The 25,172-nt window shown below is 38.7% G+C and overlaps 1 protein-coding gene across 5 annotated transcripts in view; it reads left to right on the top strand.

Moving 5' to 3' along the window:
• Nucleotides 1–25,172, top strand: part of Znf280d (zinc finger protein 280D) — an 85,554-nt gene that overhangs the window by 57,754 nt on the left and 2,628 nt on the right. For 2 of the 5 annotated variants that reach the window (XM_045160176.1, XM_045160177.1), the window contains exons 14-20: nucleotides 2,086–2,220; nucleotides 3,972–4,264; nucleotides 4,417–4,557; nucleotides 6,765–6,827; nucleotides 11,468–11,586; nucleotides 11,734–11,770; nucleotides 22,901–22,946. In XM_045160176.1, coding sequence (XP_045016111.1) covers nucleotides 2,086–2,220; nucleotides 3,972–4,264; nucleotides 4,417–4,557; nucleotides 6,765–6,827; nucleotides 11,468–11,586; nucleotides 11,734–11,770; nucleotides 22,901–22,946 — 834 coding nt within the window. Of the gene's footprint in view, nucleotides 1–2,085; nucleotides 2,221–3,971; nucleotides 4,265–4,416; nucleotides 4,558–6,764; nucleotides 6,828–11,467; nucleotides 11,587–11,733; nucleotides 11,771–12,349; nucleotides 14,312–22,900; nucleotides 22,947–25,172 lie in introns of those variants that run through there. The other 3 variants (XM_045160178.1, XM_045160179.1, XR_006639300.1) reach the window with 3 other exon arrangements.

The following is a 25,172-nucleotide window of genomic DNA, read 5'->3' as shown; positions in this document are numbered from 1 at the left end:
GGTTTGAAGTGAAAGAGCAAAGTGAGAATTCATAATGTTGTTTTGCTTTTTCTTCAAAACACATTTTTTATTTTTCATGGTAAGGTCTCTATCTATCCCAGAGTGACATAGAATTAGACTTAGGCCATCCTTGAACTCATAGCAATTCTCCTATCCCAGCCTCCCAAGGAGGTGTTGAGATTAAGGCATATGCTACCATACCCAGCTCGCTCTCTCTCTCTCTCTCTTGTATTTTTGAGATGTCATTGCTAACCCAGAGTAGTTTGTTTTTTTATAGCTGTATGGCAAAAGAAACTGGTGCTAGGCCAGTGGCCAGTGCATGAACTCTGCCAGGGAATCATAGTGTGGATATAGACTATTTCTGAATGACATCAGCCAGCTCTGCTATGTCGTTTCATTATTAGTTATTATAGCCTTCTTTGCATTCCTGATGTTATACTTACTGCTTTTTTTTCCCTGAAGCAGTTAATCCATCTTTCAGCTGAGAACTTCCTGGTTCACTGACCTGTTCTGAGCAATGATGCCTTTGTCAGACTCAGAAGCCCAGGGATGACCCAATGTCATTGTATCCTCAAGCTCCATATGTGTCTTAGGCTTGATGATCTTGGCACTAGTTTACTCCCCATTTCTACTTTGCTATCAGGGTCACTTGTGAAATAATTATGAAATCAACCTGGTGTTTTTTAATTGAGAGACAGTAAGAGTAGAATTTCCAGTTAAATTGCCTGTTGTTACTGAGTTACCACCCATCTTGAAGTTCTGGCAGATCTTTTGGTGTGAGATCTTTCCAACACTGTTTCATCAGTTGGGATTTTCTTCAGGTTGTAACTGGTAAAGAAATTTGATAAAGGCCTAGCTGTACAAAATTAGTTTTGTCTTTTGTAGGATTATAGCACTTCTCAGAACTTCTATTAGTGCTAATGAACATTAAAAATATAATATGTATTGGCCTACAAAGCCAAAGAACCAAGGTTCATCCATGTAGTCCAGATGTACAAGGTGGCACATGCATCTGGAGTTTGTTTGCAGCAGCCAGAGGCCCTGATGTACCCATTCTCTCTCTCTCTCAAATAAAATATAAATGTGTATATCATTAAATGTAGTATGTATCATTTCTCAGATTTATTTGACCATAGGACTTATTACTTGAACAATAGAGCTTGATTGATAGAGTTTAGGAAACACTATTCTGTTTTGTTTTGTTTTAAATCAAACCTGGGTCCTTTGGTTTTGCAGGCCTTAACCACTAAGCATCTTTCCAGCCCTGTCTTTTTTTTGGGGGGGGGGTTCAAGGTAGGGTCTCAGTGTAGCCCAGGCTGACCTGGAATTCACTATGGAGTCTCAGGGTGGCCTCGAACTCAAGGCAGTCCTCCTACCTCTGCCTCCCAAGTGCTGGGATTAAAGGTGTGCGCCACCACACCTGGCTCTGTTTTTTTGGGGTTTTTTTTTTGTTGTTTATTTTTTTTGAGGGAGGGTCTCACTGTAGCCCAGGCTGACCTGTAATTCAGTATGTAGTCTCAGGGTAACCTTGAACTCAATGATCCTCCTACTTCTGCCTCCCAAATACTGAGATTAAAGGGGTACACCACTATGCCTGGTAAGAAATTTTTAAGTAATCTTTTTTTTTTTTACCGTGAAATCATAGTGTAGCTCATTTTTATAGTATCAAGTATTTAAATACCTCAAGTTTCTACTTAAAAGAGCAACGGCATCACAGTTGTTGGGATTCTCATTAGAACCTGTTAGTAAGAAATTTCATGTAGGATTAGTAAAGGATAACAGATACTTTGGAAATAAAAATGTTAACAGGTTTTAAAAATGAAATTACTATTTGGTGTTGTTTATGATATGAAACTCATTAAAATTAAGTTAGAAGCCAGGCATAGTGGCACATGTCTAATCCCAGCACTCGGGAGGCAGAGATAGGAGGATTGCCATGAGTTCAAGGTCGCCTTATGAGTGCATAATAAATTCCAGGTCAGCCTGGACTAGAGTGAGACCGTGCCTTGAAAAACAATTAGAAAAGTTTCTGGGGATTTATGGTTATAGAAATTATTTTTCTGTGTTTTTTCTGCTTTGTAACAGAAAAAAGGAATCCATCGCTGTACCAAATGCAGGCTGCAATTTTTGACATGCAAGGAGAAGATGGATCACAAGACTCAGCATCACCGAACATTTGTGAAGCCCAAGCAGCTGGAAGGACTGCCTCCTGGGACAAAAGTGAGCTCAGACACTTCATTCCTACTTAGCTGTATCTGCCGAGTCAAATGGTTCAGAAATGACTTACAGTTTTTATCAAGACTAAGTTAAGATGTCACTGTTCCTATGCTTAGAAAGTTGTAGTGGGAGCTCAGTGGTGGGAGTTGCTAGAGTCATAGTCCTTCATAAAATGTGCAACTAGATGAACTCTTCTGGGTCTGTGGGTCATTTGAATACTATATAGGCTATTTCTAAACTCTTCTAATTGGTAATGAATGTATTGGCTTTGGCAGATAAGTTATAAGATGTTTGTTTTCAGGAATCATTTTATCTCTGTATCCCCAGCATCTTGAGTATTACAGGTCCTGAGATGCTTGTTGAATGTGTCATTGCTGAGTCTCCTCAGAGAAGCAAATTCTGCTGCAGGACAGCATTGTATGTTAAATGATCAAACGCTTGCTGACTACACACTGATGACTGTAACTGCCCTTCCCTTTTGCCTTATCTACATCTGTTTTCTCTGGCTTCTTTATACACAGTCAGCTCTTGAATATTTGCTCCATGGAGGGAAGCAGAGGCATGGATAACCCCAAGTGAAACAGTCCCAAAGCACTTATATTTGCCTTTGGGTACTTACCATTGAATGTGGGTATGTCTGTTGTTTGAATTAACTAAGCAATATAAAGCCATGCTCTGAAGACCTAGAGCAAGAGAAGCTATCCAGCATCCTTCCTGCAATCCATTCATTGCATGCTGGGACTAGACATGCAGAATATTCATGTAAGCAGTGCAGTCCTCTCATTTCTTCCCTTGATAATAATATTAATGATACTAAATGTTTTTATAGCACTTTAGAATTGTCTAATTCTAAGTGTAATTTTTTCAAACATACTGTTACTTACCTCATACAACAGTCAAGTGATGTAGATAAGGCAAGCATTACTCCAGATGATAAATGTGAAGAGGCTTATAGGAGATAAGTTATTTATTCATGGTCACATGGCTGGGAAGGCAGATTTAATCTCAAGTCTTTTGATTCCTGGCCCAGTGTTTTTATATAATATCCATGCACATGTAATTCATAGGACTTCCTCATGAGCTCAAGTACATGAGCAGAGTATAATCAGATGATTCATGAGAATTTTGACAGGTAATTGTATTTCTGTTGTCAACCAACAAATATTATATTCTCTTTTGAAGAGTAAATGACAAACTTTTGCATAAGTTCCCTTTAAGAATATCTTACATATTAAATTCCCCATGCAAGGAGGGGGTTGATAAGACCACTTGTATGTGGTTGGAAGCACAAATCCTAGGCAATATGCGCCAGAAAGAACAGGACACACCCAATATAGATCTGCTTGTTGCTCAGTTTTCACAGGGTAATATAAGCCTTTCTAGTTACTCTTTTCAGTTATTGTTGTTGTTATTTAAGTTTTGAGCTCTGTGCTTGCAAATAGTGTCTTTAGTGATGTCAACATAAAAATAGCTGTAAGATATGCTTTCTTGAGAGTCATAGCTTGTATTAACTCCTGATTATTCATTTTTAATTATGTTAACATGTAACTGATAGCAATGCAAAATTAAATTTCCTTTAATTAACTTGAACATTTAGACTCCAAATTTTAAAGTAGATAAGAGTGAAGCCAATTAGTTTATCAGTTCTCTTTTCAAAAAAACATGGTATTTAACCTTTTCTATACAGTTATAAAAATGATGACTATGATGCAATGATTAATGTCTAATGTAAGGTATTTTCTTCATTTCTGTAGGTCACCATTCGAGCATCCGTTGGACCTCTTCAGTCAGGATCCTCAGCTGTACCTTCCATCAGTGCCACCACCTCTGTCCTTCAGCTCTCACCTCCAAGGACTGAAAATCCCTCCAAACTGAATACAAATAAACCTAATGCAACCAAATCTGATGCAAATAAACCCAATGGGAGCAAGCCTGGTGGAAATAAATCTAAATGCAAGGCAAAAATTACTAATATGCAAAAGAAGCAGAGTGCAGGGGCTGATGGCAGCAGGAAAAGTAAAGCCAACACAGCGCTGAGGAGCCTACGGTAGTGTTATCCCCAACCCTCAGAACCAGCTTATGCCGGGTGCACAAACATTGTGCTTTCTTAATAGTAGTGTAATTACTACTAATAGTGACTAGTAGCTCTTCCTTAGTGTCTTTGTTTAAAAATATGTCCTTTTTCAATGTCTCCATAAGGTTACGCCAGGGCATCCACGAGTGCATTGAGTGTTCCTCTGAAATAAAGGATCTTGCAAACCACTTTCCTACATACGTCCACTGTAGCTTTTGCAGATATAACACGAGCTGTAGCAAAGCCTACGTGAATCATATGATGAGGTAAGATGAGTTAAGTCTGTATTTTGCCTGTTATAATTGCAATTGAAAAGGTTTTTGTTCTGAAAAACCTTGTTTGTTCCCTATGAGAAGCCAGTTTCTCTCTTCAAGGAGCTAAAAACTATTGCCTGGTAGTATTTTCTATATGGCATATCAAGAAATTACTGTACTAGTTTGTAACTGAAGATGCTAATATAGATTTGTCAGGGAAATCATTATTCTGTGGTATTTACTTTTCCCTATAGATAAATTATTTTCCAACAATAATGTAAATATTTTAACAATATTTCATTGAAATATATTTTCTCTCATCAGTGTTCTTAGCAGTAAGAAAGACTAGAATTTTCAGTCATACTAGGAAGAGTGTAGGATTTCTTTTTCTTTCTCTGTACTCAATGTTTGCCTAGCCATTTGACCATCTATCAGTGAAGCCACCTATACCTAAATCCATTCAGTTAAATTTTTTTTTTTAGAAGTTCATTCACTTTAGGTCACTTGAGTACTTGCCATTTACTGTATGCTAGAGAAATTCCCTCAAGCCCATGTTGCTTTCATTTAGATCTCATTAGGAGAAGGATATTTTATTCCTTCAGCATGGAATTTTATTTTTACAAATAGTAAAAAGTTGTTCACTTATAAACTTAATACATGGCTTATTCAAAGTGAGGTTGTTCCATCATTATTGTTACTGATTTTGGCAAACCAGTGGGTTTTTATCTTAATTATTGTTAAATTTGATTTCTTTTTAAAAAAATTTTTTTTATTTATTTATTTGAAAGAGAGAAATGGAGAATATGCACTCCAGGGCCTCTAGCCACTGCAAACAAACTACACACATGCACCACCTTGTGCATCTGGCTTTACATGGGTACTGAAGAATCAAACCCAAATCCTTAGGCTTTGTAGGCAAGCATCTTAACTGCTGAGCCATCTCTCCAGCCCCCTAAATTCTATTTACTTATTTGAATATGCACACACATACATGATTCTATGTATGGATGGATGTGCTAGGACTTTTGCATCCAGCTTTATATAGGTCCTGGGGAATTGAACACAGGCTGGCAAGCTTTGTAAGCAAATGCCTTTAACTGTTGTGCCATCTGCCCAGCCACTGCCTTTATTGTTCTAGTTATGTTCACCATGAAGGCCAGTGTTAGGTTTGTACCTCTTCCCCTTTTCAAAGCTTTTAGTGCTTGGTTCTATATAACCGGATGTTATATATAGGGCTCAATCATGTTTTTCTTCATAATCTTTTTAAATTTGTGTATATGTGTTTGGGTTGAACTCAGGGCTTCCCACATACTAAATAGACACTTTGCCTATTACTTGATATTTCCAGCCCAGTTTTTGTTTTTAAAACCCTCTACAAGTAATCACAAATAACTCTCTACTTAAATGTTTGCCAGATGGTAAACATTGGCATTAATTCAAGTAGTGTTTCTTGATCAGTTGGATTCTAGCTTCTTTCCTCCATTCTAGCACACTAAGACTAGAAAGTAGTAATTGTTGGCCTGGAGAGATGGCTTAGTGGCTAAGCAGTTGCTTGTGAAGCCTAAGGATCCCGGTTCGAGGCTCGATTCCCCAGGACTCACATTAGCCAGATGCACAAGAGGGCACATGCATCTGGAGTTCCTTTGCAGTGGCTGGAGGCCCTGGTGCGCCCATTCTCTCCCTCCCCCTTTTTCTCTCTCAGTGTGTCACTCTCAAATAAATGAACAAAAATGAACAAAAAAATTAAAAAGAAAATGATTGTTGACAACAATTCATATTATAGTGAAAATATATTGTTAATGAAAATTTAGAATTTTCAGAGCTTAAGAGGTAAAATTTTAATTTGATGGTCTTTTCTCATGTAATGGGTAGGTGCTGATCATCTATGAGTATGCTTAGGGAAATGTGTGTCATAGAGAACGAAATGACACAGCTAAACATGATGGTTCACAACAGTCGTTCCAGCTACTCAGAGCCAAGGGAAGAGGGTCACTTGGCCCACATGTTTAAGACTAGTGTATAGAGAAGCCCCATGTCAGAAAGGAGGAAGGAAGGGATAGAGAGTGGGGATAAACTGTTGAATTAAACAAGGATGACAGGCAACATTATCTATATCATGATCTTTTATTAACACTAGAAATTTAGTTATAAACTTGAAGTCACTTAAAAATTGGTATATTTGCTGTTTAATAAAGTTATTACAATTGCTATTTTTCCAGCTTTCATAGTAACCGTCCAAGTAAAAGGTTTTGTATATTTAAGAAGCATTCAGAAAATCTCAGGTAAGTAGCTATCTTTTCATGTTACTGAGCAGTAATTACAGTTGATTTTCTGATGTCTGTGTTGACACACAGCTCATGCACTGCCGTGTACGTCTCAGCATCCGCAGACCTGTGCAGTGGGCGTCAGAGTAGAGCGAGCCCTAAACACGTGTGCTAGTTGTCATCCCCGTCACACACACACACACACACACACACACACACACATTCATTCATATATATATATATGAGCTGGCACATTGTGCAAAGCTTTATTTAAGTTTAGTAATGCACTACATGATCCTTTCTGACTCTCTGCCAAAGCTCACTCATGTTGAAGTTTGCATCATGCTTCAGTTTTTTCAGGTGATGAATAATACCCCACTTTATTGCTATACCAGCCTTGTCCAGTTGATTTGTGTGTGGGGGGGGGGACCTGCTCTACACAGGCTGACCTGGAATGCACTGTGTAGTCTCAGGGTGGCCTCCAACTCACAGCAGTCCTTGTACCTCTGCCTCCTGAGTGCTGGAATTAAAGGCATGCACCACCACACCTGGCGATTTGTTTTCCAATGCATTTCTACTCTATTATATTCCCACCAACAGTGGATGAAGCTTACATTCTTCCAGATCTTTACAGGCACTTGTTAAATGTTTTTTGTTACAATTAAGAAATAATAGAGCCGGGCGTGGTGGCGCACGCCTTTAATCCCAGCACTCGGGAGGCAGAGGTAGGAGGATCTCCGAGAGTTCGAGGCCACCCTGAGACTCCATAGTGAATTCCAGGTCAGCCTGAGCCAGAGTGAGACCCTACCTCGAAAAACCAAAAAAAAAAAAAAAAAGAAAGAAATACTATGTCACTTTGGATTATTTATCATTTTGATTAACCTAATGTTGGCATGCTTATTTGGATGGTTACTGAGTTCTTTTCATTTTCAGTAGATCATAGATGTACCATCATTCTCTTGCTAAATTCAGTTAGTGGTGATAAATAGGGCCCAGCTGAAATACATGTGCATTGTAAAATTAATCAAAAATGAAGCTTATCAGTACTTGAATACTAAAGAGATGTCTAAGTTACATAATAAATGATTTAACGCCTTTTCAGTTTTGAAATACATTTAAGGTACTGGAATACCTGAAATAGGTATATAGATTTCATAACTCTTATTTTTATTTCTTTATTTGAGAAAGAGAATGGGGAAGAAAGGGATCAGGGAGAGAGAGAATGAATTTGGGTGCTCCAAGGCCTCTTATTGCTGCAAACGCCAGATGCATATGCCACTCTGTATAACTGGCTTAATGTGGGTACTAGAAAGTTGATCATAGGCCAACAAGCTCTGCAAGCAAGCACCTTTAACTGCAGAGCCTTCTATCCAGCCCCTTATTTTCTTCATATTCAAATAAAGAGAAACATATAATTTGGTTACTATACAGAAAAAATACCCACTAACTATTTATAAATTCATTGATAATTAGCTTTGATTACATTCCTCCTTTTTGAAACAGGATCTCATGTAGCTCACACTTCCTGCCACTCCCTGTGTATGCAATGAGACCATTAGTGTTTGAGATGGCAGTTTACCATAGAAAAGAACATAATATTTAGGCTAAATACTTAATTTTTTTTCAATCAGTTGTTTTTAATAACAACTTCCTTGATTATAACAAAAATATCCTATGGTAATACCCTCCCGTACCCCACTTTCCCCTTTAAAACTCCATTCTCCCCATCTCAATCGCTCTCTTATTTTGATGTCATGATCTTTTCCTCCCATTTTGATGGTCTTGTGTAGGTAGTGTCAGGCACTGTAAGGTCATGGATATCCAGACCATTTTGTGTCTGGGGGAGCATATTGTAAGGAGTCCTACCCTTCCCTTGGCTCTTACATTCTTTCCACCACCTCTTCTGCATAAATATTTAAAATTTTAATATTTTAATTTTATTTATTTGAAAGCAAGAAAAAGAGGGAGAGGGAGAGAATGAGCGTGCCAGGGCCTCCAGCTACTGAGAATGAACTCCAGACGCATGTGACCACCTTGTGCATCTGGCTTTTGTGAGTCCTGGGGAATCAAACCTGGGTCCTTTGGAGCTGCAAGCAAGCTCCTTAACCACTAAGCCATCTCTCCAGCCCTAAATATTTAACTTTTTAACTTTCCTTATATTTCCAAGTTTAATTTATAAATACTCCATTTCAAAATTGAGGATTTTTTTTGCTTCCCCCACCAAGGTAAGGTCTCACTCTAGCCCAAGCTGACTTGGAATTCACTATGTGGTCTCAGAGGGGCCTTAAACTCATGGCAATCCTCCTACCTTTGCCTCCCAAGTGCTAGGATTAAAGTCATGTACCCTTTGAGACCACATAGTGAATTCCAGGTCAGTCTGGGCTAAAGTGAGACTCTACCTCAAAAAAAAGAAGGAAAAAAAAAAGTTTGAGTTCTATACCCAGCTGAGGAGTTTTAAATAATCACTTTCCCCATTAAGTAATGTATAATAAAGTTAAATAACTTTGAACATTATGTAATTTATATATTTAATATACTTTATTTTGGGGCTGGAGAGATGGTTCTGTAGTTAGAGGCACTTGCTTACAAAGCCTGGTAGCCCAGGTTCAAACCCCCGTACGCTCATCAGGCCAGACGCATGCATTGGGAGTGTGTTGGCAGTGGTGAGAGGCCCTGGTGCACCTATTCCCTCTCTCTCTCTTTCTCTCCCGTTCTTTAGTTGCGAATAAAAATGTTTTTAAAACACCCTTGATTTTCTTTTACAAAGCACTTCAGTTGTTTGGCCCAACATACTCCCAATTGCTTTACTACTATAAATCCAGTTCATTAAATCTATTATGATTTTCTGTGTTCTTTGAAACATTTCAGTATTTTCACAGCTTTACTAATATTTTTTAATACGTTTCAACAAAAACCTCATGATTTTAAACACATTTTAAATTGCAATCTTAAGGCCAGTGATACATACTTTAATGTGTCTTCTTTGTTATATTATGCTTCAGATGGCAAATATTATACTGCTTACCCCAGTGAGCACCCAAATAGTTCACAGCATAAAGTTTAAATGATTGAGAATCATAATCATTACATATTTCATTAAAGAATTGTAGCACTCTTAAGTCTGTTACAGGGAATGAATAGTTTGTCCCCTGTAGGTAGGCTGGTTTACAGAGCTGGTATGATGTGGAATTTGCCTGAGTGGATACCAGGGTTTTATTAGCTACTATAGTTAATTCAATATTCAATGAGAATGATACCAGCTGTTGATGGTAGTGGTGAAGACCTTGACACCGCGTGCAATTGATGCAGTCACGTGATCTGGGTTGTTTGTGTTGTGTAGTGTATGCGTGTTCATATGTATGTGAGCCCATGTGTGAGTACAGTGTGTGTGTGTGTGTGCACATGCGTGCGCTTCAGGTCAACATCAGTGTCCTCCTTGATGGCTACCTACTTTATTCTTTGGGACAAGGCCTCTCATTGATTTGGATGGACTAGCCAGTGAGGAGCCCTAGGGATTCCCCATCTCTCTGCCTTTCCAGTGCATAGATTACAGGTGTGTGCCACCATACCTATATTTTGGGGCTCCAAACTCAGGTCCTCATTCTTTACCCCTTGAGTCATCTCTGCAGCCACATAATCTGTTTTTAAAACTTTTATATTTCTCTTTCTTTCTCCCTTCCCTCCCCTACCTCCCCGGGTTTCATTTCATTTCTTTCTTTTTTTGAGGCAGGATTCACTGTAGCCCAGACTGACCTGGAACTCGCTCTTTGTCCCAGATGGGCCTCAACCTCATGATGATCTTCCTACCTTAGCTTCTCTAGTGCTGGGATTAAAGATTGATGCACCATGACTGGCTTTTACTTTTTTGAGGGGGCGGTGTTTGAAGTAGGGTCTCGCTCTAGCCCAGGCTGACCTGGAATTCACTATGTAGTCTCAGGATGGCCTCAAACTCACAGTGATTCTCCTACCTTTGCCTCCAGAGTTCTGGGATTAAATGCATGCCCAGCTTACATTTCTGTTGACTAAATAAGACACTAGATTGTAGCCACCAGATGCACAGCTTTAATCACAGTACTGGCAAGGCAAAGGTAGGAAGATCACTGTAAATTCAGGGCCAGCCTGAGAGTACATAGTGATTTCCAGGTCAGCCTGGGCTACAGTGCTAACTAACCTGAAAAACAAACAAACAACAACAGAAAACACTAGTTTGTAAATTCCACTGGAGTCTGTTTCTATTCTCCACCATAGTCATAATACCTAGTGGCATCGTATGTAGAGATGGCCTCAGTAAGCACCAAGTGCATAAATGTGCTAGCCTCAGTTTGCAGACTGAGGAACAAGCAGTGTGTGGTCTGTTTAGTTAATGTTCTTTGACCCAGGGCTGCCTATTGGTCTAGACTCCTAGCTTCTTCAACTGGTACCAAAGGAAAATGTTTAGAAAGCATAAATACTTTGATATAAATGAATGGTATCACAACATGGACATGGCTGTGCCATTTTCTAGAGGATTTTTTTTAGTCATGTCAAATTTATAAACTTAGTTGGTCAGTTATTCTTATGACCCAAAAAGCAGTTAATGGGAAAATAATAATGAACTTGTGTATGGGTTTCATAAAAGATAAAAACCTTTCATTTTATGCTATTTTTTTTTCTAATAGGGGCATTACTCTAGTGTGCCTTAATTGTGGTTTCCTAACTGATGTTTCTGGCTTAGATAATATGGCTGCACACCTAAGTCAGCATGCAACTCATACTTGCCAAGTTCAAATAGACAAAGGTATGTATGTAAGACTACTATTTTGGATGTTTTATATTTACCTGTTGTTTTTTGGCCACCCATAATATTAGCTCTTTATTAAATCATTTTTCTCTACCATCACAGTTCATATCTCTTGTAAATGTAAAACTTCTTTTCTAATTTCAGTTTCTGTTTGTATCCCAACTTCTGAACATCTTTCTGAGTAAGTTTAATTTTTATTCAGTGCATTTTACTTTGATGGGTTTTAGCACTGTTGAATTCTTAAGTTTATCATTAGTGGGAATGAAAATATTAAGGTATTTTATTTTATTTTCAAGCTGCTTGTTGAATTAAGTACCTGCTCTGTGGAGCTCAAAACTTGCTAAAACACTTGTAGGCATTTCCTCAGTTCAAAGTTCTGAGATGTTTTCTTGTACTTGGGCATTAAGCAGCCACGTCCATGACACTAGCTCTCCCTGCCCAGTACTTTTCAGTTTCCAGATGGATCTAGATTCCTGTTCCACCTTGTCTTTGTGTGAGATTGATGTCTCTTAACATGCATTTTTTGCTATTGCCTCTCTCTCTGGAAAATAACTTTTTGCTATAGTCTTTTCTTACTTTGCTTAACATAATTTGTATTTTTCTCTGCTGCGCTTGCCTCCAGAATAGCACATTCCAGCGATACGGCGTTTGTCAATTGCTGTTGTGTGCTTCCTTCACTTATGTCTTCAACTTTGAGGCCAGGTGATTGCCTGCTTCCTCGTCCACTGTCTGTCACCGTGCTATCTTTCTTATTTTTCAGATGCAGATGCAGCCCAGAAATTTCAAAAACTATCCAGGGCACACCTGGACAGTGTCCCCCTCGATGAATAGAAGTGACGCCTGTTGTCTTTCCAAGGAGTGTGCATAATCTGACTGTGGGGCCTGCTCTAGTTCATGGCCTCAAGAGACCCCGTCTTGGGGAGACTCCTTCCTTGACTGGCCTCCCGTCAGGCTGGTGCTGATGTGGCTGGAGTTGGCCTCACGGCCCCCCACACAGAGCACACATCCCACTGAAGCTTTGGCTTTTCATCTTAAGCTTATGGGCTAATTATGATCGAGACGCCCATCAGATCATTGCTTCAACTCCCAAATTGAAGTTTAGTCATTTTGACTGCTGTCTTCAGTTTTTCCTCTAGCATAAATGCAGTCTAAGAAATAAAGAAACTATGGGTATTAGTAATCATGGCAGCTTTCATGTCCTTGGAATAGTACTTCTCAGGAATATGTTCCAAGCTGCACTTGTTTTTCACTGTTACTGAAAAAAATATTCCCCAGCATTAAGTATATTCTTTAAAATAATACTCACTGTCAGGTTTCTGATGTTTACAGTTAACTCTAATGGCTTGATCTTATGTTCTCTAATTTGTTGATGTCTGCTTGATTATTCTTTCAAACTTTAGTGTTAGTTTGTTCTGTCAAGAATTTGCTGTGTTTTGTAGCTCTCTAATCAGGCTGCTGCTGGGACCGCTGCCGAACCCTCTGTCCTATCTCAGGGTTATTAGTTTTACCTGGACCCTTGTGAGTCTTAAGGAAGACAACTTGTAGAGTGACATTTGTATATCTGATTTGTAAACTCTAATAAGTCATTAATGTAGTGCCTTTGGGTAAAGGTAACATGTTAAATATATAAATATATATGATAGCCAATAATGCACATGTTTTTCTTACATATATTAAATTTGTTATTTATTTTAGCTATATTGGCTGCAGATCTATTAAACAGTTTTGATCTATTTTATTGTAGTAAAAATTATGCTACTTGGGCTGAAGAGATGGCTTAGTGGTTAAGGCGCTTGCCTGCAAGCCTAAGGACCCAGGTTTGATTCCCTGGAACCCATGTAAGCCACGTGCACATGGTGGCATATGTGTCTGGAGTTCATTTGCAGTGCCTAGAGGCTCTGACACGCCAATTCTCTCCCTTTCTCTCTCATAAAAAATATTTTTTTAATATGGTATTCAAGTGTCCCAGAAATTACTAATTATGATTTTATATAACAACTGGATTTTATCCCCAAAGTAGGTATATGGCTTTAACTGCTATTTAGAAGCTTATTGATTGGCATGCAGACTTAAAATTGTATTGACTTAGTGCACCTTGCATTCCCCTCTGACACACTGAAAGGACCCTATTCATAATACAGTAATCTTTTGAGTTCTCAAGACTAGCAAAGTGGTTGTTATGATCTTACTAGCCTCAAAAATCAGCAGCCACTGAAACTATAACTCAAAACAAAAAGTTATTTTGGCCTGGCATGGTGGCGCATACCACAGATAGTGATAGGAGGATCGCTGTGAGTTTGAGGCCACCCTGAGACTATATAGCAAATTCCAGGTTAGCCTGGGTTAGAGTGAGACCCTGTCTCGAGAACCAAACAGAAAACCCCAAATTCTATTGGCTTTTTAAAAAATGTTTTCATTTATTCACTAATAAGGAGAGTGAACAAAAAAATAGAGCATAGGCACGCCAGAGCCTCCTGCTACTGCAGATAAACTCCACTGGCACGCTTCGCTTAGTACATCTGGCTTTTAGTGGGTATGGGAACTCAAGCCCAGGTTGGTAGGCTTGGCAAGCAAATACCTTTAACCATTGGGCTTTTGCTTTTTCTACAAAATCAGAGCTTCTTCATTTATGCTTTGGAGTGGAGGTGAAGCTATGTTAAATGGCCATTTATTTTGTATTGTGTACCTTGTAATTGACAGTAATAAAAGGTTGAATCTATTAGTTTTAAGTTTCTGAACTAATTATACTATAAATAAAAGATTTTTCCAAACAGGTTTATTGCTTAGTAGTGGGCCTGGTGCTATACTGTCTTCATCACTCTTGTCTCCAGGAGGTTTTTTTCATTAGCCCTCTATCCATCCATTTATTTAAAACTTTGACCTCATGCCCATGGCATCTTCTCATTATTGAGCGTTTGAGTGACAATTCATCTATACTGTGGTTATTTGCAATTTTGGTTTATGGTTCAGTTTTACAATACATTCCTCTAAACTACTGGGTGAATGACATCTCATCACCATGATTTAATTAAATAAATATTGTACAGTGAGAATTGAATAATTCTGTGTGTTTGTGTCAGAAGACGATGAAAAAAACACTTCCCTGTTGGAAATTGGCACATAATCCTCTCTGCTTAGAAGAACAATAGTCCTTTTTAACTTAGAGTCCCTTCCTTAAATACAGTGTTTTGTTAATTATCAGATATACATTACCAGAGTTCCTTAGCTATTTAGTACTAAGACTTATGAAAAACTAATTTTATGAAAATGCATATTTGTACCAGTTAGCAGTAGTTGATATAGATGTATCTTTTTACAATGTGAGATAATTTTAAAAAGTAATCTACCTTTCTAACAATATTAGAGGCAATACTGAATTCAGTTACGAAATTATTTCTCCCTTATTTCCATTTTTTCCCTTCTTCTGTTTTCTCCAGGACATATATGCCTGTGTGGATTAACTATGATATAGAATTAGTTTTAAGTTTTCTAAGGTTCTTTTCCTTGACAAAACTTTGGTCATAGAAAAGTAATTCCTTGAAGCTGGGCATAGTGGTGCATGCCTTTAATCTCAGCACTTGGAAAGCAGAGGTAGAAGGATCACCGTGAGTTTGAGACCACCCTGAGAGTACATAGTAAATTCCAGGTCAGCCTGAGCTAGAGTGAGACCCTACCTCAAAAAACCAAAAAAAAAAAAAAAAAAAGAGGAAGAAGAAGATGAAGAAAAGTAATTCCTTTAGCACTTCTTCATGGCATTAGAGTCCATAGTGAATACATTGTACCTCAAGTTTGGAAGTGAGGCTACTCATGAGTTATATCTTACAGATAGAATAAAATATTCTAAAAACCACATTTGAAGTAATTTTAAGAGTTGAACTAGCTCTGAGTGGTTGCCCAGTTTGTCTTTCACAAGCAGAGGACCCACTGGGCCGTGACATCACCAGGTTACCTGAGTCTCTTCATCTGAAGTGTGGTTAAAAGTGGTCTTTGAAAGACAGGTGAATATATCTGCAGGGAAATATTCATTATAGTTTATAGGGCCCCTTTAAAGAAATTGTAGGAAGAATGAAAATGGAAAATTGCCTTTCCTGAAAATTGAATTCCTCCCTCTAATTTGAATCACCAAGCAGCACAATGACATGGCTCTTATAGTGTGGTACAGATAACCTTCCATACATCTCCTGGGAACACAGTGACGTGATAACCTTCCATACATCTGCTGAGACCACAGTGACGTGATAACCTTCCATACATCTGCTGAGAACACAGTGACGTGATAACCTTCCATACATCTGCTGAGAACACAGTGACGTGATAACCTTCCATACATCTGAGACCACTGTGAGGTGATAACCTTCCATACATCTGCCGAGACCACAGTGACGTGATAACCTTCCATACATCTGCCGAGAACACAGTGATGTGATAACCTTCCATACATCTGAGACCACGGTGAGGTGATAACCTTCCATACATCTGCCGAGAACACAGTGACGTGATAACCTTCCATACATCTGAGACCACTGTGAGGTGATAACCTTCCATACATCTGCCGAGGCCACAGTGACGTGATAACCTTCCATACATCTGCCGAGGCCACAGTGACGTGATAACCTTCCATACATCTGCCGAGGCCACAGTGACATGATAACCTTCCATACATCTGCCGAGACCACAGTGACGTGATAACCTTCCATACATCTGCCGAGAACACAGTGACGTGATAACCTTCCATACATCTGAGACCACTGTGAGGTGATAACCTTCCATACATCTGCCGAGACCACAGTGACGTGATAACCTTCCATACATCTGCCGAGAACACAGTGATGTGATAACCTTCCATACATCTGCCGAGACCACAGTGACGTGATAACCTTCCATACATCTGCCGAGACCACAGTGACATGATAACCTTCCATACATCTGCTGAGAACATAGTGATGTGATAGCCTTCCATGTAGGTGCCAAGACTACATGTCAACACCCTACCAAGTGCTCGAGGCTGTCCAGTAGGGAACATAACCAAAGCCATGGTTCATGCTGTTTTGGTCATTAACAAACAGGAATGTTGGTCTGAGGAGATGGCTCAGTGGTTAAAGGCACTTGCTTGGAAAGCCTCGTGACCTGATTTTGATTCCCCAGTACCCATGTAAAACCAGATGCACATAGTAGTGCATGTGTTTGATGTTCATTTGCAGTGGCACTGGCACACCCATTCACATTCTCTCCCGAATCCTTGCAAATAAATAAAAAATAATTATAAAAAGAATAGGCATGCCAATTGTAATCATGGAGTTTACCCTCAGTCAGTCTGCATCTTCAGATGGCCTTACCAGTGACTAGTTTGATAGTAGTTAAGCCATTCATACTATTTTTATGTGGCATTATCTGGTTTTTGTGCAGTACTATCTCAAAGAATTCAAACCTCCCAAAGTGAAAGGCTGCTTTATACCACTCTCAGTTAAACAGTGAATTATTATTCATACATGAAAGTGGTAAGTAACTGTCATGCAGAATGACAGCATTTTTCAATAAGCCTTACATTTGTCTTGGCCAGGTGTGGTGGTGCGTGCCTTTAGTCCTAGTACTTGGGAGACTGAGATAGGAGGACTGCCATGAGTTCACAGCCAGCTTAAGGCTACAGAGTGAGTTCCAGATCAGTCTGGACTAGAATGAGACCCTATCTTGGGGCGGGGGGGGGGGGAGAAAATACTATTTTTGTTTAAAACTATTTATATTTAGTAAGAATAAAATTCTTACTAAATCTTGAACATTGAATAATATTATGTAAGGAGACTTGTGAATTTCTGACCTAACTTGAAGGAATTACTGGCTCTGGTCATAATCCAAGCTCTAAAATCTGATAAATTCTAAATAGTCATATGTCTTCATTGTGTCTAAGTTAGCAGGAGATTAAAAGCAAACCAGTCTAGCTGGTAGTCGTGGTGCGCACGCCTCAATCCCAGCACTTGGGAGGGAGGCAGAGGAAGAGGATTGCACTGAGTTTGAGGCCACCCTGAGACTACAGAGTGAATTCCAACTCAGCCTGGGCTAGAGCGAAAACCTACCTCAAAAAACAAACAAAAAAAACCCAGTCTTAACATGTGAGTTCATTTTGGGTGCTTTTCTTTCTCTAAACTTGAAATGTGACTAGGATTGGAACTATTTGGAGATCTTCACGTCTTCCAGATTTCTTGCTGCAGTGGTTTAAATATACAGTATCTTATATCCTCCAGTGTTGGGATTAAGCCTCCTACTTAGTTTAGTTTCCAACTGGTGGAGCCTTGCTGGAGGAGGTATGTTGCTAGGGGTGTAACTTGGGGTTGATTAGTCCAACCCTATTGGGTGTTCAGAGCTAATTCAGGCTGCTTTTGCTTCTGCTGCTGAGATATGATGTGAACCAGTTGCCATGCTTTTTCCACCATGATAAAACTTCCCCTTGAAAATACAAGACTGAAATAAATCCTTTCCTCCATAAGCTACTTTCAGCAACAAGAACTGCTACAGTACACGGGGCCCTGGCATGAAATTCCTAGTCAGTAGGTAGTACATGAAGTCGAGTGGTTTCTGGCAGCATAGATTTCTGCCTTTGTGGGAGTGTATTGGTCTCTCTCTTAATGATAGGCAACAAGTGACATTCATAATACTGGATGGTAGTCTAGCCTCCCAGTTGTAGGGCAGTATGTCTGTGATGTATGGGCAGGAGAGTATTAGAGCAGAGAATACAGAAATTGACTATGTAGCAAGATTAACTTGAGACTTGATTTCAACATTTCAAACCACTTCAAGACAGAGAAATAGCTTTTTGGCTTTGTTTCCAGGTGAGGTCACGGGGAAGCCTGCTTCACAGGAGAGCAGTCTGCTGAGGCAGAGCAATGCAGATGTGAAGTAATAAGCAGTCCTTACCTTTAACCCTGCTCTGTTGCTTGGCAGCTTTGTTACTTCAGCATTGCAGGCCTCAGATTTTCTCATCTATGCAGTGGCACGGCTGGATAACCTCATAGGACTCAAGTCCAAGGGACAGTATGTGTCTGAATTAAATTATCAACTGAGTAGAAAACTAATAAAAATGGAGGGGTCTTATGCTACATGTTGATTTTGAAGTTACCTAGATAGAAACAATGTTTGGAGTGATCAGTGTTTTTATGTGCATATACTGCAAGTCCCAAATTGAATTTATTTTTCCTGCAAAACTGTTTTTTTTCCCCTGTAAGTCCCTTATCTTGATTAGTAGTGTGATCATTGTTCTGTAATGCCTCTACAGACATTTGGGTCATGTGTCTTCTCATGTACTTCTTTTCTTTTTGGCTTGTTTTTTTCAAGGTAGGGTCTCACTATCCCAGGCTGGCCTGGAAATTCACTAAGTAGTCTCAGGGTGGCCTTGAACTCCCAGCAGTCCTCCTGCTTCTGCCTCCTGAGTGCTGAGGTAAAGGGCATGTGCCACCACACATGCCTTTCTCTTGTACTTTTATGTGGAGATTCCTAACTTCCTGACTTAGCCTGTGGTTTTTAGTGATGTACACATCCTGATTTTAGTATGGAAACTGGTGTGGTGACAGCATTGCTTCTCTACAGTGACCTTGCTACCTCCAGTTTTGACTGTGACTACCAGTTTATTTTTTCTGCCCAATATTCCTGTGATATGAGACTTGGGGGGGTCTCCATCATGTCCTCCCATCACCTTTCAGGGTGTTTGACTTCTGCTGCTCTAGATGGCCTCCTTGGATAACTCCCGCTCTGCCTGCAGAGCCACGTGTCATTGTAATCTTTGCTGCTTCCTTTCCTCTGTCCCCGTCATGGTGGCTCAGTCCCCGTGTACTCTTGCATCCTCAGATCTGCAGATGTCTTCTTCACATTTGTCTTCTTGATGGCACTCAGAGGACAAGAACACTTGGCACACTGGGGTGTGCACACACAGTAGCTCAGGCACCTTGCCCACTCTTAAATCTATGACACTTCTCAGAGAAGGCAGTGAGGAAGAGGTGTGTGAAGTCTCATCTTCCTCATCTGCTGGCGACCACTGCGTCCGGTCTCAGTGCTGGCCGGCCAGTCTCTGCTTCAGTCCTTGTCTCAGTGGTCCACTGCTGCTTCCTTGTACAGCTGTCTTTGAGCTTGTTTTTCTTTCATTGTTTACAGATATTACTAACTTGCACATTACGTTTTTTAAATGACCATTTAAAAAGGTTTTGGGTTTTAAATGTTATTGGAAACAAAGAATATGGCCTTACTGAAATAAGCCTGAATGTTTTAATCCTCTTGGTTCTGTCCCGACCCTGTGTGTTCATAGTATGAGTGAAACCTCACAAGAACCTGCAACTGTGACTCCTTGCAGAAGAATGCAGGTTTCATTTCATTTTAGACTCTCGAGGAAAGGGAATATCCTTAATTTCAGTAGGTGTCCATGGAGAAGTAATATTTAGTACTTGTAGTCTGGTCACTATTGTTGAAATTAAAGGCAGCTCTTCTGTTCTCTTCATGTTGAACATGGTCATCTTAGGGTTTATTTTAAATACCATGCTACGTTTTTCTGTTAAAACACTGCCATATTCTCGAGTGAGAAGTATAATTACCTGGTGTCAGCTCTGAACTTTGAGCTTAGCACATTGGCTGTGTTTTCTATAGTAATTAAGTATCTCAAATGGTAACTATTTCAGCAAGTATCTTTATTGTGTAAGGAAGACATGTATAAATTTTTTTCTTTTCTGAAAATGTAAATGGTGTATTAGTAGTTTTATTTAAATTTCTGAATATTAAAATGTATATTGTTAAAAAATACAGTGTGCTGCCAGGCATGGTGGCGCTTAGTCCCAGCACTCAGGAGGCAGAGGTAGGAGGATCACCATGAGTACGAGGCCACCCTGAGACTACATAGAGAATTCCAGGTCAGCCTGGGTAGAGTGAGACCTTACCTTGAAAAACCAAAAAAAAATTTTAAAGTAGTGTACATTTTAGTGGTGAATATGTAATGATGAAGTTTATAGCACATGGATCTAATTGATGTTAGAGTTTTCTACATTTCACTGGTTATTACAAGTCTGTTCTTCAAAGGGTACTAGATTAATAATAATACAGAACAAGATCAGGATAATAAGCCTCCTAGTGCCAGTAACAACGTAACTGTGTTCTCACCCACTGCTTTCTTAGCCAGTAAAATGAAGAGCAGTTCAAGTCTCCAGCCCCAGTCTCCATTGAAGATGAGGGCTTACTTTCCCAGTGAAATGGCAGCACTGGTGGTTAAACATACTTCATGGCTTTTTTCTTTGCTGCATAAAATTAACATATAACATGTAATTATAGACATGTGAAAGTGATAATGGTCATACTGTTTACGTAAGAAATATATGGTCTTTGATAACATTTTCAATAGTATGGTAAAAAAAAATTTTGTAAAATACTTTCTGACCAGTTTGTATTTTGCCAGCTTTTACATATGTTTAATACTTTTAGCTTGTTTTTTTGTTTTGATGTAAGGGCTTTCTCTAAGCCGAGAATGGCCTGGAATTCACTATGTAGTCTCAGGTTGTCCTTAAATTCAATAGCAGTCCTACTTTGGCCACCCAAGTTCTGGGGTTAAATGTGTGTGTCACCAACAAATAAATTACTAATTATAATATGCTTCTAATAGAGTAACTCAACAAAAAAGGCCATGATCTATTTGGTTTCGTGTACTATATGCCATATAGATAAGTTTCATGTGTTACCTGTAATATAGCTAAGTAATTTCATATAATTATTAATATCTAGCAAAATATTAACATTTCCTGCTCTGTGTGTGTGTGTGTACATGGTAGGCACTTCTCTACCACTGAGCTTCCAGCTACATATAGCCTTGATTTAAAAATGTGTTCTAACAGAATTGAAAAAAAAAGTATTTAATGATTCTGTATTTCATTGACTAACCAGGGGAAATACTTTGCTTAATTTTTGTTCAAGAAATTTATCCTTAGTTGTTTACATTGAATTTATTGTTCAGTAAATGTTAAATATTAAATATTGCCCCTTATATGTAGCAATTGAGTTTGTGAATCACTTTTAATGACATTAATAGCATTTCATGCGAGGTGGGGTACCCTACTTACACATACTAATGTTGGCTTCAATATATGATATCAAGTGATATGTAGTACTCAGTATTTTCTGAAGCAAAGATTCTTAGAAAAGTTAGGTTTTTAAAATATTTATTTGCAAGCAGCGGGGATAGAGAGGAGGGGGAGACTGAGGACGTGTGACCTTGCCAGGCCCTCTTACCTCCCTTTTGCCATAGACTCATGTGGATTACAGAAGCTAGGCACAGCTTCTGGCTTTTAAAAAAATATATTTTATTTTTATTTAGTTATTTATTTGACATAGGTAGAAAGAGAATGGGAGTGTTAGGGCTTCCAGCCACTGCAAATGAACTCCAGTCACTTGTGCATCTGGCTAACGTGGGTCCTGGGGAATCGAACCTGGGACCTTTGGCTTTGCTGGCAAGCACCTTAACCGCTAAGCCATCCCTCCAGCTCAGCTTCTGCCTTTCTATGTGGAGTCTTGAAGATTTGAACCCAGATACTCAGAGTTGCACAGCAAGTGCTTTATCCACTGAGCCATCTCCTCAGCCCAAAAGTTAGTTTTATAAAGTTTTCAAGATGTTATGTACCTTTCTTAATTATTCATGCACAGCACTTAGGATCGTTTTAAAAAGGATTTACCATCAAAATTCTACTTTTGTGTGTGTATTACTCCAGAGTAAGTTAATTATATATTGAAGTAGGTCTTCACATTGAATGTCACAGTAAATAAAAATCTTCATCTTATGCCTTGAAGTCACTAAGTGCTAGCACATGTTGTGTATACAAGCATACAACTTAAGTTTTAAAGTTGCTTAAAATTGTCTGTTTCGTTTTATTTTGGTTTTTTTGGTTTTTCATGGTAGGGTCTCACTCTAGCTCAGGTTGACTTGGAATTCACTCTACATTCTCAGGGTGGCCTTGAACTCATGGAGATCCTCCTACTTCTGCCTCCCGAGTGCTGGGATTAAAGGCGTGCGCCACCACGCCTGGCTAAAATTGTTTTGCTTATGTGTTTTTTCTTTTATTTTAAATCATGCTTAGCAAAAAGACCATGTGCTTAAATTCTCTTGTTTTTAGAGTAGGAAATATTTATTTTCTTTGTATAGCTAGAGCTCAAACCCAAGAACCCTACACATGCTTGGCAAGCCTAAATTGTACATGGATTTAGATTTACATTTTAGTTTAAGCATGTATAAGACCTATTTTATAATTCTAGTTAAGTATAATATAAAATAATGAGTATTTACTTTGCTTTTAAGCTTAAGAATTGAAGCTCCCACTAAAAGACAAGAATCCATATCCAAGGTAAAGTTTAACTCTATAATTGAAAGAATTGTTGGTGTAATTTCTTGAAAATATCAATTTTTTCTTGAGTGAGTGTTGAAAGGTGTGATTTCCAAAGAGTGGACACATCTTATCTCAGATGTTCACCTCTACTTTTATTCCATAGTGAGCATGTGGTGTTTCTTTCACATCGGTGTCTGGGATCTGCAGTGCGGACCGTCTGATGATCCTGATATGAGAGACTTGTTCTTTTGTCTTACGTTGTCATATGTCTTTCTTTCATAAATGTTAGAAGGCTGGGTTGCAATTTTGTATTTTTGGCTTTAGACAGTAAGGTAGAAAGTAAGGTAGAAAGGAGACATAAAGGGTAGAGAAAGGAAGGGAAGAGGATACTTAATAGGTTGATATTGTATATATGTAATTACAATGATTTTAAGGGGGAGGTAATATGATGGAGAATAGAATTTCAAATGGGAAAGTGGGGGTGGGGAGGGAGGGAATTACCATGGGATATATGTTATAATCATGGAAAATGTTAATAAAAATAAATAAATAAAAATATCATTTCAAAAAAAAAACATTATTCACATGCATGTATGTGGGCACGTATGTGAACATGCCACCAGAGTCTCTTTCTGCTGCAAACAAATAACCTGTCCAGCTTTACATGGGTAGTAGCTGCAGAATTGAATCCAGGTCAGCAGGCTTTGTAACAAGCTTTTTCAGTGCTGAGCCATCTCTCCAGCCCTGTCTCACTGGGTCTTTATGGTATTTCTTTTTAATTTCTTTTTCATTTCAAGAACTCTAGGACTTGACCAAGACATCAAACTTAAGGATCCATGAGGCTGCCCATGGGTTAGAAGGAGCCAAGAAACAAATGAAAGGCCTGTTGGGAGGGAAGGGGTAGCTAGCTTTTATGTAAGGGAGGGAGGGAGCAATCAGATTCTTAGCCTTCCCTCAGCTTCACTTTTGCCTTTTTTTAAAAAATATTTTATTTATTTGACAGAGAGAATGGCATGCCAGGGCTTCCAGCCAGACATGTGCATCCCCTTGTGCATCTGGCTAATGTGTATTCTGGGGAATGGAACCTTGGTCCTTTGGCTTTGCAGGCAAACACGTTAACCACTAAGCCATCTCTCTCCAGCCCAACTTTTGTCTTTTGTGCACTAGACATTGTGCTGAGTTTTCCTAAATGCCAGATGTCTCACTTTCTTCAGACAAGTCAACTGTTTTCTTGCCCTGTCCCATTGCAGACATTCCATTGTGACCTCCTCCATACTATTAAGGCATTTTCCACTCCTTCAGCCACTTTCCATCTTATAAACTTTTGTGGAAATCTCCTTAGTAATTAAGCATTTTTTAGTGTTTTCTTGCTTTTTATGAGTAAAAATCTTTTATTTCTTTTCTTTCATTTTAGCAGTTTGGAGATAGATGAGCATTACTAGAAGCATTATCCGTTTCCCAGGCTTTAGTCAGTCTGCTAAGGGCTAGACCTAGATTTCAGCCTTTACCCCTTTTATTGTACTGCTTTGGATGCTCTACTTAACCTAATTACTTCTCATTTGTAAAAAGATAATTTATGATATCTAATGTGAAGATTAAATGCAATTGTAAATGTGAAGTTTCTAACATACCACTTCACACACACATTATATGTGCTTAGTAATCATTGCTATACAATGTTGTTGTAGTTTCTGGAATACTGAGATTTTCCTATACTCTTCCCTCCCATCACAGATTTGAAAAATTGTTTCTTCAGTTTGTCTACTGTTACATATTTTTGGTTTGCCAGTAGGATTATTCTAACTCTTAAATATGAAATCAAAACTTCAAGTGTTTTTTTTCAATGTATTTTGTCATTCAAACTCAGGGTTACAATTTTTCTATTCAAGTAACTACAGTCCACATTTTTATAGTCCATATTCAAGAGTATGAAGGAAAATAGCTTTTTATTCTTATCATAAAATATTTAATGACATATTTGAGATAATCTAATATGATCAATAAGATTATGAACAAATATGGGAGTCTGTTGCACTTTACAAAAAATAAAGCTAAGCAGAAAATAGGTTTTAAGATATGTGGACAACTACCTGCCTCTTGGTCTTGTTTGAGAAGCTTGAAATGTTACGGATTTAAAACAGTTTTTAAATTCTACAGCTGAAAAGGGGAATTATTTTGTGCTCACTGTAGATTCAGAAGGTTTCCTGTTACTTTAGTGTGATTGGTTGACCAATTAGGTTCCTT

This window comes from Jaculus jaculus, chromosome 10 (genome assembly GCF_020740685.1).
Source record: "Jaculus jaculus isolate mJacJac1 chromosome 10, mJacJac1.mat.Y.cur, whole genome shotgun sequence".
Lineage (NCBI taxonomy): Eukaryota > Metazoa > Chordata > Mammalia > Rodentia > Dipodidae > Jaculus > Jaculus jaculus.
This window is presented reverse-complemented; position numbering and strand designations above follow the sequence as displayed.